The sequence below is a fragment of the Rhipicephalus microplus genome, chromosome X (assembly GCF_043290135.1).
Source record: "Rhipicephalus microplus isolate Deutch F79 chromosome X, USDA_Rmic, whole genome shotgun sequence".
Taxonomy (NCBI): Eukaryota; Metazoa; Arthropoda; class Arachnida; order Ixodida; family Ixodidae; genus Rhipicephalus; species Rhipicephalus microplus.
In genome coordinates, this window is record NC_134710.1 from 369,253,182 (window position 1) to 369,274,864 (window position 21,683).

General features: G+C 43.4%; 1 protein-coding gene across 8 annotated transcripts in view; it reads right to left on the bottom strand.

Annotated features, from left to right (window-relative positions):
- Positions 1-21,683, bottom strand: part of Cip4 (formin-binding protein 1-like Cip4) — a 254,028-nt gene that overhangs the window by 47,929 nt on the left and 184,416 nt on the right. For all 8 annotated transcript variants that reach the window (XM_075879952.1, XM_075879954.1, XM_075879950.1 and 5 more), the window contains exons 2-4: positions 19,514-19,629; positions 7,900-7,950; positions 2,445-2,592 (exon numbers count right to left, since the gene is read on the bottom strand). In XM_075879952.1, the coding sequence (XP_075736067.1) occupies positions 2,445-2,592; positions 7,900-7,950; positions 19,514-19,629 (315 nt within the window). The remainder of the gene's footprint in view (positions 1-2,444; positions 2,593-7,899; positions 7,951-19,513; positions 19,630-21,683) is intronic.

The following is a 21,683-nucleotide window of genomic DNA, read 5'->3' on the forward strand; positions in this document are numbered from 1 at the left end:
AGGTCACTTCGCTTGCTGCAGTGGCTGCATTTGCAAGGGAGCGTGCGCTCAAGCATAAAAGATGTAACAGCTATGACAGTCGTTAGTTTGCACTCGTCCTATGAGCGTTTTTACTGCATCCTTTGTGCTTAAGCAGGGCGCTGAAAGTCTTGAACTCCTTACAGTACTTCACGGAACATTTGTACCAATAGAATGCATTGCTTTGCCTTTGTGGGGAAACTGACTTTTTTATGTGCTTGTTGATGCCACTTTGTCCAAGTATAGGCTAACAACTTCAGCCACAACAATGATTAAATCACGATCATGGTCATTAGTCATCAATATGGAGACATGGGTGTATCCATGTGAAACAGTGCTATGGCTGCCAAACGCCAACAGACCTTTTACAACCTCTCATATATCAACGCACAATAAATGCTGAGCTATCTCTGTGAAGGCAGGTTTCAGTTTCGTGTTATACCGATTCCTATGACGTAGGGATCAGCCATGCAGGGGTGCAACAGCCGAAATAGAATTCGGAGCAATTTTCAGAACAGCAAAAGTTTACTTTTGGAGTACTAAAATGCACATTTGGAGCAGGTTCCAGAAAAAAAAAAAACATCCATTTCTTATCACGAAAGACCAAATCTGGAGCAGTATGAAAAGCGAAGGCTTACATTTAGGAAAAATGAGTATGTACAAACCATTCAACATCACCTGAATTGTGCAGAGTAAACATGAGCACTGATATTTCAATAAAAGTAGTATTTTTAATCACCCCACTGAGCAAAAAAATGATAAGTCCACATTAGCATTATCTGCATCTTTCAAATACTTTGACAGACTCAGTGAATTCAAATGTGGATAGGCCAAGTTGGCAACCTTGAAAATCACGGGAATAGTGAAACTGAGGAGTAGGGGTGGGAGAAAAAAAACAAAAGGCGCACATTTTTTTAAAGGTGCCAGCAATGTCATACACTGCTCCGTACACTTGCCCGTAACATTTTCAGAAGTCAGCATTCATACTAGTACTCACAGTTATCCGGCATGTACACGCATGAGTACATGAACAATATGAGATGCGTCGCGTGTCTAGTGCTAAGAGCCGTTTCCAAATCGTAATACACTTTTCTGCAGGACACTGGCATACTGTGGCCAAGGTAACTTAACCAGCATTCTGCAGAGGTTGGAACAAGGCCAGGAAATTTGCAAACACCACTATGCTCCCTCCCCCCTGCTCATTTTTCCCCCCACCATGGACTTAGGTTAAGGCCGCAACTTCTCAGCTCACTTCCAAGATGCATTCTACCAAATAAAGTAATAACGGCTTGCACCCGTCGATCCAGAAACAGCACCGGATATTTATCCCCGGGACGACGCAACTAACTCACCTTAAAGACAGAAAAATGTTTTATGTGCCTCAGCTATGGTGACCAACATGGTCGCCGGCAACATTGACATTGGCAGCACGTCGACTCTGGTTGCATGCGAAAAATGAGGTATGCGCTTCCAGCACTAACTGTAACATACCAGAGCCACGTTTGCCAACTAGGAAGTTCATAATTCCCGTGAAGCGTTGGTGGCTATGGCAACACATTTTTGTCTAGAAGTTGTGTCGTCCCGCTGATATGTATCCACTGCGGTCAGCGGCTTGATGGGGGTGCGGCTTTGTTACTATAGCTGGACGATAGCGTCTCGTAAGTGCCCTGACCTATGAGAATATCTGACATAGTGGTTTAGGGGTTGGGTCTGAACGCTTAGATTGATTGATCACAGGTGACCGACGCGGCCTCTATTTCTCGCTGAAATTTAAACTTTAAGGCTTTAAACTTTAAGAAAACTTTAAGGCTGGTCGTGCATTTTGGCACAGCAAAGTGCAATTTCAGCTAATTTCATGGTTTTGGCATAGCTCGACGCAGAAATGGGGATTTGTATCAAATTGGTGCAACTGGTGCAGCTGTTACACCCCTGGCCATGGCTCTTTTGATGGAAACAAAAAAAAAAAAAACAGCACGTAATGCTTTGCATCTATCCTTTCGCTACTAATTTTTTTTTCTCTCTGTAAAAAACCAGCGTGACGACAAAAAAAGAGAAAACACGTAATAAGCAGAATAGAAGCTGCCTAATCTTACGAATCGAAAAAAAAAAATCAGCGAGGTAAATAGTGCATTTCTATTTTTTCCATAGTTGGGAGCTTGATGTCAAAAATTTTTTTCAGGAAATATTCCTTGATAGGCATCACACTCATTCTAGTGTATTGCCCCGCTTTGAATGAAGTGACTTTCGGAGCCCCTTCCTCCAAGCTTTATTAACTTGGCCAGTAATGTGTGCAAAATGTGGGAGTAAAACAAAGTTACGTTCTCCTGCAAAATTTTTTTAAATGCCATGATCAGTAAGACATGAACATGCAACACTGAAATGATTAGTGCAGAAATAATGAGTGAATGCTGCCACAGCTGCCGTACCCGCTTGCGTTCCTCTTTAAGCTCCTTGATGAGAGTGGCGACTTCCCTGTTTATGCTCGAGGAGAGGTTCTCTGCGATAAGTTCATGCTGACCAGCGATGTCGTTGATTTCATTCAAGACCAAACAGAATGCCTTCGATGACGTGTAACTGGAAAGAAGACAAGTGTTAACATGAAGGCAATATAGAAAGAAAGAAAGAATAGTGCAAAAATAAGGGGGGATGGGGCACTACACAAATATGCATGTGTAGCGGTTATAGATATAGTATGGACACAATAGAAACCTGTTGGTAAGAGCAGTGAAGTGTTGATTCTCAAAGACGACCTGAAGGTAGCATGTTTCTCTCAGTAGCATCAGCATATCAATAATATTTTGATATAATAAATTATTCAAATTATGTCCCACATAATATGCAGCATAATAACATCAGACAGGTTTTCTTTAAAAATTTGACTTTAGGAAAATTAAACCAAATGTATTAAAGTTTGGCTCTCGAAACTGATGTTTGTTGTAAGCGAACTTTAGCAGCACTTGAGCTTTCTACTTATTCTCAATTATGTCCTTTTCTTGTATTCTATGTCATGAATAAGTTCCAGATTACCTAGTACCCAATTTATTAAGCTTCAGTAAAATACTGCTGTTGTAAATGAAACATCATAAAATACAAGCACTGAACTGAGAATAGCTGAGTACAAGAGTCAAATTATAGTTCACAAGCTTCAGGCCACTTTATGCCAGTCTCCAAAGATCCTTGTGTAGCTCATGCATGGCTTTTTAGTCAGGCAGAATATACAGGGTCTTTTCTCTCTTTTTATCTCCCCCCCCCCCCCCAAAGTGCTTATTTTTTAAAAAATGCCAGGCCTGCATGGAATGCACATCACAATCACAGCGAAAGCTAGAAGAGTGGCCTTTCAGGGCCTTCTCTAAACACTCTTTGGGCAACTGCTGCAAGCACACTGTAGGGTACCCACTATACCATGAATAATCAGAATTTTTGTGTAGTAAGCCAGTATTCACTATGCTATCCTTCATCATTCTTCGGAGAAGCGTGGTATCCGCTACACACTTGTTAGGAATTTTGTGCCATTTTTTTATGTAGTGGCTCACGACGAAGAATTTTATCTGAAGTGGGTAAGTGCCACATATATTAGGTGATCAAGAACAAGTTTTTTAATGGGTTGGAGCAATTCGTGTTGTGCAATGCCTGGCTGTTCCTTTGATGTTCTAAAACGCTTTATTACTCATATTAACACCATTCCTTTCCAGACATCAAGCCTGCCTAAGGCCAGTTTAGAAAAGAGTTCTAAGCACTGGCGTGGCTCAGTGTTAGAATACTGAGCTGGGACGCAGCAGACCCGGGTTCAAATCCCATTGTGTCACTGATGTTTTTTTTATTTACCTTTTTTTCATTCAATACTGGTTATGGACACCGGCGGCAGTTGTGGCGGACAACTAAGGCACTGTGCGTGACCAGTGCCCCAATCTCGTAACAGCTTTTGCCGTAAAACAATGCTATGACAGTAAAGGTGTCTGTTGTATCCCTCGACAAACTCAGCATCGAGGCAGTAATACCTAGCCAGTGAAACAAAACCAGAAAGCACTCATCTTGTGCTTTCTTGTTCTATGTGACTGTCTTTCCACACAGCATCAACCATGTAGTGCTTACAAGATGGCCACTCACAACTGCACAATACTGGACTTGCAGTTGTCAGGATTAGAAGGAAACAAAATTAAGCATTGAATTTACAAGTAAGGTGCAGACATGACATCATGTAGGCAGAGTGACACTGCCACTACTTTTTGTGCAAGTCAGAAAGAAAAAGTATAAAGTGGACCCTAACGGCACAATTTCTCTCTGATTAGATGATTAACATACACAGTAAAGCATGCTAAAGTTACTAGACAATATATTAAAATAGAAAACGGCACAAAAATGGAGTCAACCACCTGCTTTCTTTGCAAATATATTCAACTTGTCAACAGCATAATTGGTGATAACTGTTGCCACCAAACAGAAAATAAACATGAACAGGTTAGTTTAGTGCCAATTTCAAACATAACATTCATGAACAAGCATCATTTCCAAACAGCACATGAAAACTATTTTAAACAAATTTCCCACAACAGAAAAGTACAGACCAAAATATGTACTCTTTTTAAGCACTTTCCTCTAAACAGAACATGTATCCAAAAAGTTTTTTTAGTCAGAGAACTTTTTAAGGCCCTCTCAAAGGGAGCTGGCAAAAGAGACCGGCACTTCGATGCAAAATACTTTGGCAACCTCGGTGTACCTGGCTCGCACTCTATTTCATCTCCCAGTCACAACTTTTGTGCACTGTAACAGTTATAATGAGGGTCAGACAGAACTGAAGATGAAAGAGGGGCTTGCCAAGCTCAGCTGAAGCTTGTCAGTTTTAATTAGATATGTCTCGTAGTGAAGAAGATATGTCCTACTCAGAGAGACAGCGTGCGCAACTCGCGCAGCAAGAGGAGATTTGAGCATATAAAGGCTTGTGCTGGCTTTGCTATTGTCGAGTAACCTGCTGCGAGTACTTCCACTGCTGCGATTAAGTGCTGCTCTAAAACACCCCACTTTATTGTTGTAGCTTTAGCCTGTCTGTAAACTAGCTAGAAATTCTTCCTAAATATATAAGAACAGGTGCTCAAGACAATTTAGGAGATGACATAGTGTGAAGAAAGAAATTAATGCGGTGGCCCTGGCCAAAACTGACAAGTTTATTGTGCAAGCGAGGCTCAAATGCACCCTGCCCTAGAATTCCTGGCCACATGCTAGGGTGCAAAGTACACCCAGCTTTTGTTGGCACAGTAAAAACTTACTTTATGCAATACTAAAATTGAAAGTGATGCCTAACAGCAAATGCAATTTAAGAAAACTTAATAATGGCCCAAGTAATTAAAAAAGAGCAGCTCCAATTTCTTAGAACAGTCAATGGATACACTCTTCCAACAGAGCAATGGCACAAGAAGTCCTGTAGAGTGATAGTGCACTGTTCCAGCAAGTTTCATGCGACATTTTGATGTCTCAAGTGGTGTTCACACAGACAGACCCCTCCCAATGATCAGAAAAGAAAAACCAGCCACCCTCTCCGCCACCCTTTTACAAGCAAATGCAAAGGAAGGATGCTTGATAATGAATGCTTGATAACAGACAATGATGCTTGATAATGGATGCTTGATAACAGACAGATAACAATGCTGAAGGATGCTTGATAACAGACAACACAGCACAGTCTTGAATGTGCCTTCTCTTGTCCATGTCCTTTGAATGCGCTATCATATATTTTCATACTATCATATCAACAAGCCCAAATCGCCACCCTCATTGGCAGGATGCTTATTATAATAACCAGTTTTGTACATAAATGCTTTTCCATCCTCCATACCGTATGTCATAGGCATAACATCATCATCAAATGGTGCATGAAACTTGAAGTAGTGCCATAGTTTTCTACTTCATGAGTACTATAGCCATTAAATACTTTGTATTTCAACCATTCAAGGGCAACACTTGTCAATCATATCTAATGAATTTTGGCAAAGTAGCACGAACAAAATGTCAACTATGCAAAAACTTTTATGCCTCTCATCAACATCACACTTTACCTTTCAAGTATAGTACAGACAATTTCAAGGCAGACAAGGTACTACTCGTTTGACAATTTCAAGGCAGACAAGGTACTACTCGTTAAACATCCTGGAAAGCTAAGAAGAAGAAAGAAGAACTTATATAGCTGGCATAGGACAGCCATTCGTAGTACTATCATGTCATTGACACTGTGATGAATTAAGCATCCACGCGACCACCACACTTTACTTTTTGCAAGCACTGCATGCTTGCAGCTTTCATTGTTCAAGGGCAGCCCTACTTGAATAATAATGAATCGTTCAACCACTGTATATATAAAGAAAAGACTGTAAAATCACATCTTAAGACGAATATTTTTAAAACTGTCTTATAACACGCACCCTATCCAAGATCGTTGTCAATATAAAACGTGAAAAGCATGACAGTATGCCAATGATAGCAATGTCCATATTGTATAGCATAACAAATACTTTGCCAATCCTGGATAAAAATACTTATGAGCTGTGTAATAACAGCAACTACCTACACAATTGTCCAAACAGAACAAAATACTTGCCTTTACAGAACTGAAATATAACACGAGGGATCTAAGGTTAGGTGCAAATATCACTACATTAAAAAAAAAATAAGTGATGCTGTATTATGCTTTCCCTAACAGATGCAATAAGTCAACACAGAAAATGCTTATGTTTAAGAAAATGACAATTTTATGTTACTAAACTGTAAATACATCTATAGTAGGGAGACTTTAGTTCTACGTAATAGTTCCAAATGAAAATGGAGAATTTTAGTGACCTTGATGTTTTACATCGCTCGCATAAAGTACTGTCTGCATGTTCTTGGAAATCATTAGGCACTAAGAGATTCCTACAGAAACTTATGAAATTCTTTTTAGGGCATTCTGTACTTTTGCATCCACTTAATTTACAATTACCTGCCTGGATTTTAAATACTGGCTAGCTTACTACACATTACAAGAGAATGCCATGAATTGTTAAGAAAGAGCTGAGGCACTTTGTACTAGGAGACACATTTGTCTGGGCTTGGTGAGCCATCTTTGTATTTACGATGTCATCTGTCTATCAACGTCAGAAGAATTCTAGGCATTTTTTTGTTGTTGTTGTTCATAATGAACTTTAATAAAGAAGCCTGAAAATTTTGAAACTGATGGAAGTGTAAAACAAACACCGTGAATATATGCTGAGGCTTTGTAATCACATTTTGTGACAAAGAACACTGAAATAGCAAATTATTGTAGTGAATTATACAAAATGTGATAAGTCGCACATGAAAAAAAAAAATCACATTCCACAATGCGTTGGCAAAAGTTATTCCTTCTCTTTATGTTCAGGACTTTATAAGTCCCATCCTCTTGATACTTTGCTCATGCTAATATGTAAATTCAGAATGCTTAAGCTTAGAAGAGAAAAAAAAACATTATATGCATGGCCACAAAATGATAATATTTAAATTCAGAATGCTTAAGCTTAGAAGAGAAAAAAACATTAATATATGCATGGCCACAGAAATCATTTTTATAACAGTTTACACTAATGAACATGAATGTATTTATAATACTATAAAGGTCTATGTAAGCTGTTGGATCAAAAACGGTGACCACCCATATTCATGAGAGAATATGTCATGACTAACTGCACTTCAGAACAGCAGTATTCCAAGATGAAACACTACTTCGTTCAAGGTGAATGCAAAATTTTTCAAGCTGGTGAAGAGTATTCTGCATCGTTTCTGTGCCTATCTTTGTTATAACACTTGCCTGGAATGAATTCAACTTTAGATGGCACTTTACTTAAAGGTATTTTTTACTTTAAGATGCCAGTAACTTACCCATTGTCCTCATCATCTTTTTTCTTCGGCTGATAGCTCTTGGCAAGCTTCCTAAAAACATAGGAAAACAAAGATACAAAGATTCAGTTGTCCATAAGCGCTTGTTCAATGTGCACTGGGTTTATGCTGTCCTAGGGGGGGGGGGGGGGGCAAGAAAAACTGTAAGTACGACCATGGTCATCCCCTTTATGCATTTACAACTGGCACTACACGAGCAACGGCAATGAACACGTCACACATATACTACGAGTAATTGGGGGGGGGGGGGGGGAATAAAATTTGCAGGGTCCTTACGCATTAGCTTGAGGTGACTTGAAGGCAAAAGCGGTTCAGTGTGGCTATATCATCCTCAGAGCTTGAGCGGTCATGTGACCAGTCGCACACTTAGGCTATAACTATGATGATGAATTATAGCTTAGCCCTTTGTAATGGGTTGGCAGCATTGATCAGTTGTAATGAGTTGGCAGTGATTTAGACCACTGGCATAGCTCTGTGGTGGAACACCTGACTGCTGTGCAAAATACCTGGGTTCAATTCACCCTTGAACACCAATTTTTGGATGATTTTCATTAAACTCACTGAGGTCACACGGGTCTTCATACCGTATGCTACACTTTTTTTAGGCCAATGAGTGACGAGGCACTATGGGCTTTTGCCTCAATAAACATCAACTAAAGTTTTCATAAATAACGAATGGTCCTCTATTAAAAGGACAAATTGTGCTGTGCATTCACTGCCACTTATTGTGTCTGTGTGCCCACAACGATGTTGAGGCGAGAAGCACAGAGTGCAATAGTCCTACACAAAAGGATCAAATGTATAGCAATGACCACTTAGCTTAAAACAGAAAGCTGCGGTTCGCAGGGAGGAAAATAATTCCTCGAATTAGGACATTCCTATTTCCAAAGTGAAATGTAGCAATGCAGACCTGCTTCTTGATATACAGTTAACTGGTTTTGCATCTCCCAGTACACAAATTGGTTTGCATTTTATCATTCTTGTACATTTTTGATGCAAAATATGGTCAGAGTTTTTCAACAGAATATTTCCCCAGATTTTGATAGCACAATTGTGTAGCATAGAAGAATATGATCCAGGAATACAAAAACACAATTTTTAAATATTCACTCCAGTTTTTTTTTTAATGATTCCCTACCTATTTTTAATAAGGCAAACTAAAATATGATACATACCTTATTAGTTACACAAAAGTTATCAGAGTAATCACATATTTAAAGTAAAGAAAGTCGCCCTTACTTCAACAGGCACTGCTGTATTCTACAATGCAATGCTTGTGTTGTAGCTCACTGCCAAGTTATTTGCTGCTTTACTAAGTTTTGTAATATGCCAGTCACACCACCATTTAAAGGTATTAAGCAAAAATACTTCAATAAAAAAAAAACAATTTTCCTCTCAAACACACAATCATGGGTGATCGCTACTCCAGAAGCTGCCTTTTATTACGCGAAGTTTTTCGACCTCCTTGATGGCTCAAAAAGTCTATTCGCGACAGCAGTGGGCACTACTAATTATGTAACAGTGACACTGAGCAAATTCGTATTCTTCTGCCACCTCTACTCAACATAAAAATTTTACGACTTGCAGAAGGTTTGGTAAATTCAGCAATACCCATGGACATCACACGGTGTCATAGACGCATGCAGAACAAAAGAAAGAAACTGCATGCACAGCATTGTGCCCGTAATTTTGAATATGGTATTGTTGAATGTATTTTAAAAAGATGTATTACAATAAGCATTTGCTGAATACAGGGCATACCAGCTATTGTGTAGCAAGATTTTTAAAACATGAAACAAAGTTGTATGAAGCTAATATCTTTAATTACTGAGTTTTAATTAAGTTGCTATAACAATGCTCGTAACTCAATAAGTACACCCTATTTACGAAAATGCCAAAAGCACATGTAGGCATGTCCACATGTGTGTTTTAACTACATGTGCTCATTTTTCCGGACTAATAAAGGAACATCGTAAAATATGAAAAATAACACATGACTGCACTCCCACTGGCAAAAGATAACAGTGCCCTCAGATAAGCTAGCTACAAGCAACTGATGTTCCTGCTGACCGCTGGCCGACATTGTTCTGCACTTGGCAAGGGTACATGATGAGCAGCAACGATGTATGTTGCAACTTTGTAGAGATTCCATTTAATCATCCATATGTTGCAGTCGACTCCTCTCACTGATAATGCAGCTGGAGCCCTGTTCTGATTATGATTAGAATCTGTGGGAACAAGGTGACGTGGTTCTTCAGCTGAGGAATGATAGACAGCAATGTTTTTTTTTTTTCTTTCAGCCTTTCTCCTTATAACTGGCTACCTCACACTGAAAGTTTTTGAGGGTGCTTCGTCCTGATGTGTGCTGTAGTCTAGTCATGAGTCCTTTTTCATATTTTGTGGACTTCCTTAATGAGCCAGAAAAAATGAGCACCCAAGTAGTACTTTTTTGAAACCAGCAGAGTTATGTGTCATTTGAACATACCTAGACATGCCTAATTTGTATTTATTTAGATAAATAAAATTGCGCAAGTATTCGTCAAGTTACAAATGCAATTATGACAAGTGAGTTAAACCTCAGCCACAAAAAACATAGTACTGGCCACTCGAGCGGACTGGGAACGAAATGTACTAAGTTTGCTTAGCGTAACTCCGTTCCTTTTTGTTTGAATCTTGCTGCATGATAGTTGAGATGCCCTGTACATTGAAATATACCAATTAATTTTGACTGGTTCTGTTTTAAATGCTTTAACAAGCATGTTCGGCAGAAGGGAACGCTAAAAAGAAACTGCGACTCCTGCATAACTGTTGCACAACTTTTCAATGAAATTATTTCAACTCAGTATAAAAGACCTTTGTAATAGCTGTAGTTCGTTTGTGCGAGATGGATATTAAAGCCTGTGGTGTCCATCCTAACCGATCAAAGTACTTCCTTGACATTCTTTGTTTTAATGAAAACAAATACAGCAGTAGTAATTTCAGTGTTTCTTTGATTCATACATGAACAACAGCTAATTGGGTGAGTTCGTACAGATGCTCATTAAGCCAGTACTTTATGACACCAGTAGAATGGTTTAGTCATGGAAGACTCTACCGTCCCTCAACGCTCCAAACATTTTGACGCATACTCCCACTGTTCTCATCTATTGCTAAGGCATGCTTTGTGTGAAGTAGTATGCTCCTTCATGCCCTTAAGGTGAGAAGTTTACCACCTGTCTCATGATTGATTGATCCCCCAAATAGGTTGCGCCGTGAACTGAGGAACAATCAAGCAACCTACAATGAATATGAAAAATTGTTCTTTGCCCTTGGATACAAAAATGCTCATGCACTACAATGCATCTCAGCAAACAACGGCCAAGCTAACAAAGGAAGGCAATGAAATCAACGTTTTGCTAGTTGCCACCTGGTGCAAACTTGAACTTTTATGTTAGCATTGATACCTTCTCAGTGAAAATTAATTATCCATATTTCTTGCAAAATCACCTAAGCTCACATGTTAAATTGTGTAATACATTCAAATAAATTGGAAAGCAGCACATCTGTTTCTGAGTCGTAACATCTTTACCTACTAATCTTGTCCAAATTCAAAGTTGTTGCACAAAATGTGAATAATGAGCATGTGCAACAGTGGTGCTCTTAAAAAGGCATTAACAAAGTGCCATAAAAACCGAAATACACATTGGTGTGCTCAGTTAAGAATACTGGTGCATGTTTGCAAACCCGTTTAGTTTTACCTCTCCACATTCCCCCCTTAAAAAATATATTTTGCTGCCCATGTCCCCGGGATCACAATACCAATTTTAGTGCCAATAACGTTGAATTTTTTTTTTTTGCTCAACAGTACGAATTTTCGTAACATAGCATTGCTACAAGTTTGGTGAACAAGTGTAAATATATTATTATTTATTGGGGTTTTATGCACGGATGCAATTATGAGGACGGTGTACTGGAGGTATCCTGAAATTTTGACCACCTGGTTAACCCTTTCGCGATAGTCAACCAGTACAGTCATCAGTGAAAAAAAATGGTTGCATGTGGAACCAATGTCCACTTGTCGTTTTTTTTTTGGAGTTTTATTCCTTTTCCTGTGTATTGCATTGCCAGCTCTGATACAATGCATGCAGTATCTCTTTGTACAATAATTAAAAAAAAGAAATGTTACTTCACTGAAATAAATGTGATATTTTATTCAGGAAGAAAAAGCTCTGCTAAGTAGGCGAAAAAAATTCACGGTCATTTTGGCACACTTGTTTTTTTTTTCTTTCGGTTCTGAAAGAAACAATGTGCACCTATATCTAAATATGCGGGCCTTTAGAATTACGCCTCCATCTAAATGTGGCCACTGCAGCCAGGATTTGCACTTGCAACCTTCAGGTCAGCAGTTGAGCACCATGACTACAGACCACTGCAACTGGTAGTTGAACAAGTGAGCTACATTAACTGCACATGTGCTTCTCATGAATGATGTCAAACACTACCCAAAGACACTCGAGCAAAGGGCACATCTCTTAGGATGCAATATTTTGACAATCAATTAAAAAAAGAAGGCCACCCTCAGCTTTCTTTAATTACCCCAAATTAAAGCCATGCATGTGTTTGTAAAAACATCTTGCATTGTAGTTGCGAGAGTTATAAAGCCCCCAAGAGTCCATATTGACATTAACGCCACAATGACAAAATGAGCAAGCATGTAGCTATTGTTGCTGCTAACATAATTTATGTCGTAAATGGGTTCTGTTGCGGTCATAAAACAACAAATTGACAACAATTGACCCATGAAGTTATTACTACCTCCAATAAAGATAATGTGAACAGGCAATTGAGCCAAGGAATTGTTATGACTGTCATCAGTGTTGTGAACCCGACAGTGTTGTGGATCCGCGGCTGTGAACCCGACAAAAAGTTTTGGACACATTACAAGCAAGGATGTGCCGTCAAGACAGGCCGATTTCCTCTCTGTCAAGCATGAACAAGGGTGTCCCAGAACTGGTTCGGCGCTAAAAAAACACACGAGCAAGGAAAGGCCATTGGGATTCGACTCCATACAAGCCTTTCCAGGCAAACAAGAAGGCAACTGGGCCATTCTCGAGGCCACCGTGGATTTGGACAGACCTGAACCAGCGTGGTATTTGCTGTTTGGGCTGGAAGCTAAACCAAACTGGTTGCAGTCGCACCTTTCAAGGACAAGCGAAGTCCCAGATATTTGCAGTTGTTGGGCAATAACTTCTAGCAAACGATGAGGGATTAGTCGACCACTCTTCATTCCCCCCCTCTCTATAGCATCGGCTAAATGGAGTGCCATGTTTGATGATAAGCTGTCGGGCCACTTCATTGTCCTACCCAAGCGCAGAGAGCCAAGTTAGGCATTTGTACCGGGAGCCGGGCTTTTCGAACATCACCCTACTTGCAGAAGAAATTCTTGGAACTTCGATGATCTGGGACTATCGGACGTGTGCAAAGTATTGCTGTCGGGTGAAAAACCTTGGTGTTGGCCATTCGCGACCATATTTGGGCATCGTTTAGACTGTGCTCTTTCCCTGTACATTGTGTGGTAATGTCTTTCCTCACCTTCATGCATGAAGCAACTAGACCATCGAGCGCCATATTGGCTAAAGCTGGGGACAATGCTTCTATAGCACTCTGAAATGCGGTTCCGAAAACACTGCGTGGTTTATTAATGCATCTCCGCCATTGCTCCAACTACTTCTTCCTTTTCCTCAGCAGACTACCCACTACTAGCTTATGTCTCAAGTGTATCGTGCCAGAAAAAGAAGAAAAGTATGTTCCAGATAGGCCCCCCCTGCAGACAAGTGGCCGTGGGCACTTGAAAAAAAAAAAAAAAATGATCAGACGGAGCTTGTCAAAATGGGTGCCGGCTTGACCCTTTCAATGCTGACTGCGTCTTCATGCCCATTACGCAGGATTGTAAAATGATGTTCAGAACGCTTGATGACTGGGAAAGGATCGTCATAGCGAGGCTGAAGAGCACAGGGAGACAAAAACGTGTGAAGATGTCTGTAGGTTTATCGGCAGAAAAACGTCGTTCTTAGTGTGAGCTGAAGTTGGTGATGGGCGCAAGTTTTGCATGAAGATCCGCAGACGCTGGACGAAAGAAGATGGATCCGAAACACTCTGCGTAGTAACGGGGCTGACGAGGTCACCAGGTAAACGGAGTGTGCAGCTATAAACCATCACGGCTACAGAGCAGGCAAGTTCTGGCCGAAGTGTTGAACACAGGCCGAGAAGCACGATGGGGAGGTGTGATACCAAATCTTCGGCGTGAGGCTGCGAGGCAAGTGCTACTTTTATATGACGGTGGAGTCTCTCCACTAAGCCATTTGATGCTGGATTATACGCAGTTGTGCGAATACGCGCACCACCAAGTAGAAATGTGACAGAGGTGAAAAGCGCTGACTCAAACTGTCTGCCTCGATCAGTAGTCACCATTGATGATACACCAAAACGGCTAATCCAGGTAGCAAGAAAGGTACGAGCAACTGTTTCTGCTGTGATGTCAGGCATTGGAGCTGCTTCAGGCCACCTAGTGTACCTGTCAATACACGTAAGCAAATACGTATTTCCCCGACATGGAGGTAATGGCCCGACAATGTCCAAATGAATGGTGTCGAAACGTGCATCAGGGAGAGGGAATTTTCCCCGTGGAGGCTTGGTGTGCTGTTGCACCTTGATACGCTGACATGCTCTGCAAGTGCGAACCCAGTCACGAATGTTAGCGCGTATGCGCGGCCAGACATAGCATTCAGTGACCAGATCTTGCGTAGCTCTTACGCCTGGATGGCAGATGGAGTGGAGGGTGTCAAAAACAGCACGACGAAGCTGTGAAGGAACAGATACGAGTGCAGTTGTGTGAAACATCGCACCAAAGCGTAACGTCGTCGTCAGGGAAGTTGACTTGTTCCAGTCGGAGGGAAGTAGAGGATCGGAGTCGTGGAAGCTCATCGTCTAATGCCTGTGCCTCCGCGAGCGAGGACAATGAAAGGTCGGTGGTGCCTGTCGTGGCATTGATGGTGATATGACTGAGAGCGTCCGCTGCACTGTTAAAGCTGCCTTTTACATAACGTATGTCTGTGGTGAATTCAGCAATGAAAGCAAGGTGTCAAAGTTCTCTAGGAGTGGGCGTGGCACTGCAGGAACGTAAAGCCGAAACAAGGGGCTTGTGGTCGGTAAGAATGGCAAATTGTTGCCCTTCAAGGAAGTACCTGAAATGCTTCACCGCAAGGTAGGCCGCGAGGAGCTCCCGTCCGAAAGTACTATATCAGCGCTCAGTGTCGTGCAACTTGCGGGAAAGGAAGGAAATTGGAGCCCATGCACCATTGATCCATTGATGAAGAGCGGCCCCAACTGCTTCTGAAGAAGTGTCCACCATGAGGCTAGTGGGAGCAGTTGATGAAGGGTGATGCAGGAGGGTAGCCTGGGCGAGCTTGGTCTTAACGGCGGCAAAAGCTTGATCCGTGACCGTGTTCCAGGGAAGTGCGGCTGACTCGGCTTGCGAAGTCAAGAGTAGTGCTTCCAGAGGCTGCAGCAGTGTAGACCATGTAGGGATGAAGCGGCGATAAAAATTGACGAGTCCGAGAAAGCGTTTGTTTTGTGCCATTTTACCTACGTTGCCGCTATACACAAATGGCTACGTGCTGAGCGCGATCAACTCAATGCCCTTATTCGCAAGGTGGTCAAACGAGCCCTTGGCCTCCCTATCACCACTCCAACGTACAAACTCCTCGAGCTTGGCGTACATAACACGCTAGAAGAGATCGCCGAATCTCGGGAACGTGTGCATTGACCGACTCACTACCACCAAGGCGGGCCGCCATACTCTGCGCGAGCTCGGCTTCTTCTCCTCGAGGACCAGGGACCCCCCTAGAGTTGACTCTAATTCCCCGTGAAATCCGCGACCTTATCACGATCGCTTCCATACCACGATATGTACACCCCGAATACAATATAGGCAGGCCCCTTGCGCGGGCGACCGCCATTCTCAAGCGCATAGACATGGAAGCGGACAACGTCTCGTTCGTGGACGCCGCTGCCTATCGCAACAACCGAGCCTTCGCCGCGGTCGCGGTATCATCCACGCAGCAGACTCTTAACTCTGCCACAATCCTCACCCGAAACCCCGAAGTAGCGGAACAAGTAGCTATAGCTGTAACTATGCTCGACAGCAAACGGGAATTCATCTACAGCAACTCCAGGCCGGCCATCAAAGCCTTCAAACGCGGAGTCATCTCCGACCAGCCGTTACGTATCCTGCGCAATGCGGACCCAAGTGCCCTGAAGCACCACACTGTCATCTGGTTCCCCGCCCATCTCGGCCAGGTACCGGGTGCCCTATCCAACCTCAACGAGATCGCTCATGATGCAGCGCGCACATTTACCGACCGCACTGCCACAGGGCAACCTCATCTTGCTGGGCTAGATACCAATCGGGATGCACCAATTACGTACAATGAAATTACAAAGGACTTTTACCTGGAACGCCGCATTTTTCCACCCCCACATCCGAAACTTAACCGACTGCAGGCATTCACCCTACGCCTATTACAGACACACACGTACCCAAACCTTGCCACGCTTCACGTTTATTATCCCGATGCATACCCCAGTGACACATGCCCATCATGTGGACACACAGCGACACTCGCACACATGCTACGGGAGTGTAGAACAACTCCTCCCGACTCTACCACAAGTAAGTGGGAGAGGTCCCTCAGGAGCTCACTTCTCGCCGACCAGCAATGGGCCATCCAGCAGGCCCATGAACCGGCCGCCAGGTACTCCCTGTCAGTCCCTACGTGGGAGACGCCCGCTACGCGCTAAGCGCGTCTTGCAGGACTGAAATAAAGTTTTTTCATTCCATTCCATTCCGAGAAAATGTCATAGACTGCGTATGGACATGGGAGGCGGGTACTCGAGGATAGCTTGAACCTTGTCAGGTAGAGGAGTGATGCCATGTTTAGTAATCTGATGTCCGAGGAATGCTATCTCCGAGACTCCAAACTGACACTTTTCTACATTGATGACAAGGTCGTAATCACGCAGTCGAGTGAAAAGCTGACGAAGATGTGCCTTGTGCGTTTCAGCGTCCTTGCTGGCAACAAGAAGATCGTCGATATAGGCGAAACAAAACGGTAAGCCTCTTGTGACTTCGTCTATAGAACACTGAAATGTCTGAGCTGCGTTTCTCAAACCGAAAGGCATTCGTAAATACTCATAGAGCCCAAATGGGGTAATTATTGCAGTTTTTGGAATGTCAGAAGGCTCAACGGGGATCTGGTGATAAGCTTTCACAAGATCAATCTTCGAGTATACAGTTGTGCCGGTTAAAAAGGCAGTACAGTCCTGAATATTGGGTAACGGGTATCGATCTGGAACGGTGACTGTATTGAGAGCCCGATAATCACCACAGGGCCGCCAGTCATTGTTTTTCTTGGGAACCATGTGTAGCGCCGACGACCACGAGCTTGGTGACGGACGAATGATTTGCAACTGTAACATATGCTCAAACTCATTGCGAGCAATTCGAAGTTTATCAGTGCCAAGTCGGCGAGGGCGGCAGTGAACCGGTGGGCCTGTGGTAACGATGCAGTGGGTCACAGCATGCTTGGGGGTCTTATCCATGGGAGACTGCATTGTAATCTCCGGAAACTCGTTGAGCAGAGCTGTATATGGTGACGTGGGCGGTTTCACGAAAGTGGGGTTTAGGGCCGTAGCGCGTGACAGAAAACCATTGACCGATAAGCCGGTATAGCTATCCACCAGGCGACAGCGGTTCATATCCACGAGCAGATGAAAATGCCTTAAGAAATCGGTGCCCAAGATTGCGTAGCGTACGTCTGCTATCCAAAATAACCACTGCAGTTTCCTCTCAAGACCGAGATCAAGGGTCAGAGACTTCTGTCCGTAAGTTGCAATGACCGAAAAATTGATCGCTTGTAAAGGAGTTGACTTCTCGCGAAGACGCGGTCAGTTTTGGACGCTGGAATTATGCTGACTTCTGGTCCAGTGTCCACCAGCAAGCGCAGACCTGTGGTTCTGTTGGTGATGTGGAAGAGGCGGCTTGATGCTTGGCCTTGATCGCCCGCCGCTGTTATTGACGATCGGCCGGAGCGTTTCCCATGCGCCATGAGCGAGGGGGCACACATCTGCAAGCCGCGGCACGAAAACGCCGGTGATAGTAGCATGTGTTCTGCGGTGAAAAGCAGTGCTCGGGCTGGTGGAAGGGTCGTTGCGGAGCAGCCGACGTGAGAGATGGTCGATGTGGACGAGGCTGGTCATTTAAGTTGCGAATGCTCAGCAATTGCAGACGCAAGCTGGCGACTTCAGCTGCGAGATCTTTTACCATTTCTCGAAGGGAATCTGCTTCGGAAATCGGAGAGGTGTGGGCAGCGTTTGTGACTGCCGAAGCAACGTCCATCACGTCATCGGCCATTTCTGCCAGCTCCGACAGCGGCTTATCCTGAGCTGGGACAAGAGCCATTCGCATGGTAGGTGGAAGACGCTGTAGAAACAACTCAAGTAGTATGGATGTTTCCGAGCCGTCCGGCTGGTCCACAAGTAGGTGCTGCAGGTGACATAGAAACTGTGTGGGACGGCGGTCCCCGAGCTGTTCATTGCACAGAAGTTGCTGAAAGCGTTGATGCTTAGGCGGAACGAGTCGGTGAAGAAGAGCCTGTTTTACTGTCGTATATGGAGTGTCACCAGGCGGGCCCACGAGGATGTCGCGTGTTTCGGCCATTGCCTGTGGCGGCAACGCTTCAACGAGGAGCTCATGCTTGCGAACTTCCGACGTGATGTGATGAATGCGGAACTTGTTCTCAACTTGAATGAACCATAAGGAGGGATCGGCAAGCCACAGCTGTGGTAGCGTCATGGTAGTAGCACCTCCAACAACACCCGAAGAAGGTACATGGTCGGGTGCAGTGGCAGCGGTACCAGGGCCGAGGCTGTCGAGATGCTCACGCTGCTCCATGGAAGGTCGCGTTCGTAGTCCGGGTCACCAATAAATATAGCACTCTGAAACGCCGTTCCGAAAACACAGCGCGGTTCGTTAATGCGTCTCCGCCATTGTTCCAACTACTTCTTCCTTTTCTTCAGCAGACTACCCACTACTAGCTTATGTCCCAAGTGTGTCGTGCCAGAAGAAGGAAAGTATGCGACACTCCCAAGGTTGGCAACGCGGCACTATATAAGCAAAAGACTTTTTGTATATTTTCAGTTATTCCGAAGTCTGCAGTTCTCTAACGAACTCATGATCACTTGATCCCCTTTTGACTTCTCCGTTACTAACCATATAAATAAATCTTCGTCCTTTTTAAGAGCATCTCATCTGCCTTGTTGGACGATAATCTCTCTGATAATGTCCCGTCTACTTTATCTGGTATATGTGAGCATTTAAACCTGATGTGCTAGTCAGCGTTGCTCGTAGGCATGACGGCGCATGTGCTCATTGTTGAGAAAGGTGCCAACCGCCAATGAGCCTATAAATGTGCAGACACAGTATGACATTTGTACTTGTGATTTACCATGAAATTTGAGAGATAAAAAGGCAAGATGATGGCAAGAGAAATTAACTTGCCTGAGTCGTGCAGCATAGTCTGTCTCGATTGCCGAACGGTCTTTGATGAATTGACTAAAGTTCTCTAGAAACTGCAGGCCTTGATGAGTGTGCTGGGATATCTTGTCATATTGATCCTGCAACAACAAAGAAGCAGCAGACAGGACATTACCGATTAGAAGAGCAACTGATGTTCATAAAATGGCAATTATCACAAAAAGACATCATATTAAGTATCAACAAGAATATAGATAGAAGACAGAAGCTAATATGGGACTCCAGTTGTTGCCAAATGATAGAGCCTGGCTCTCTGAAACTTCACAGATTATCATATAATGAGAAGCTTGTGAGATCAAGACACCTACACTGCATCTTTGTAATGTGCCTTTAAAGAAGCACATAACTCATCATAAAGCAATTTATGACCATTTGTAGCACACTTTGATATGGTGCAAAAATGTGCCAAACTGCGAGTGAAAAACAAACAAACAAAGCCGTTTCATTCTGTCTAGTTGTTCAGCAGTACAAAACAGAAACTTGTTGCAATAAAAGGAAAGAAAAGAAAAAAGAAAATTGGCAGAGTAACCAGATGGGCACCTACAACAATGACACTTGTACAGCATCAGAATCTTGTCTTTTATGTGCAATCATTACTTTATTGAAAAATTTAGCATTAATGGTGAGAGTACCAAATTAAATGCCCTAATAAGTGCTGCACAATTAAAATGTTCACGCAGGAGAAAAACTACGAGCAAGCATCAGATAACTCGCACAGGGAAACTTCGCAAGCGAGCTCACTGTAAAACTAGTATAGGCTCCACTTTTTTTTTCTGTTTTTTTACCCAGGAAGCCCTTTACCACCTGACCAAGAGATCGGTAGACTTAAGCGAGAGTATGCGCTCTGGGTCTTCTTTTTCTTCCTAGCAGGCTTCCATGAATACACACTTAAGTGAATGTACTTCTTTTTTATATTATCGCACAAACTCCGACATTTACATAGCAATATATATATATATATATATATATATATATATATATATATATATATATATATACACACACACACACACACACACACACACATTTATCATATTTGTTGCACTGTGTTTGCACATTGCTGTCTCCCCCGTTGCCTGTCCATAATACTGTGCACTTAGCCAGCTCATCAAGTCGATCATGGTTGTATGTATAAAATTTTACTGAGGCATGATCACCCGTCGTAGCGCGTGGTCGACGCGACACGATCAGCTGAGAGAAAAAAAATAAGGGGGGAGGGGGGCAGCGCATCACCTCCTGCGACTCTTCAGTTTTCCCCGTCATCCCTAATACTGAGACGCGATATCTTAATCGCACAGCTGCGCACACAGCAAGAGAACGCGCCTCGACTTCTGCTAGGCGCGGTTCATTCCGTTAATTAAAACAACCTCTTAATTGCACAGCAGCGCGCGCTCGACTTCTGCTAGGCGCGGTTCATTCCGTTAATTAAAACGGCCAGCGTCGCTCGTTCGCGAAACGCACCGCGGGTGGCACCAAATTCTCACGGAGAAGCCACAACTACAGAGAAAAAATTTTGCAGTCAAATTTAGCAGCAATCTGGCAACACTGACCCTGCCAGTCTGGCAACCACTTCAGCAACGCTACGCAACGCCAAAAGGAACCTTGCCGTCATCTGCATCCAGCGTAGGCCTCTACCGTCTAGTTCGTATGAACCAGCACATGCGAAGAACATCGGCTGAAAAAAATCTACGGTAGTTTCCGTCGCAACATAGACACCATATACGACGCTCGAAACATTGCGTAGTGCATACGGAGGAGTTACTCCTCCGAAACATACGGAGGAGTAAAGTCTGGTGGTGTTGGCTGAGCACACTAACCACTGCGCCACGCCGACAGATGGCGTTATGGTTGTTAAATAAGCGTCACGAAATTTTTTAGGACTACGCGAGCCTCACGGGAACAGGGGCAAGCCAACTCGCAGACCACCTCCAAATATAGGATCGAGAGTCCCCATGCCCGCCCTGGAGATACATTCCCCATCCCCGGAACCACCCAAGACCACAAGCGTGACCACCCACCAGGGGGAAATCAGGGCCGATGTACGGACCACCCCAGGGCAAACCCTCCGCGAACACACCCAGCCGGTTTACGCAGCAAACATGGCACAGCTAGCACCTTTGAGCACACCCCGTCC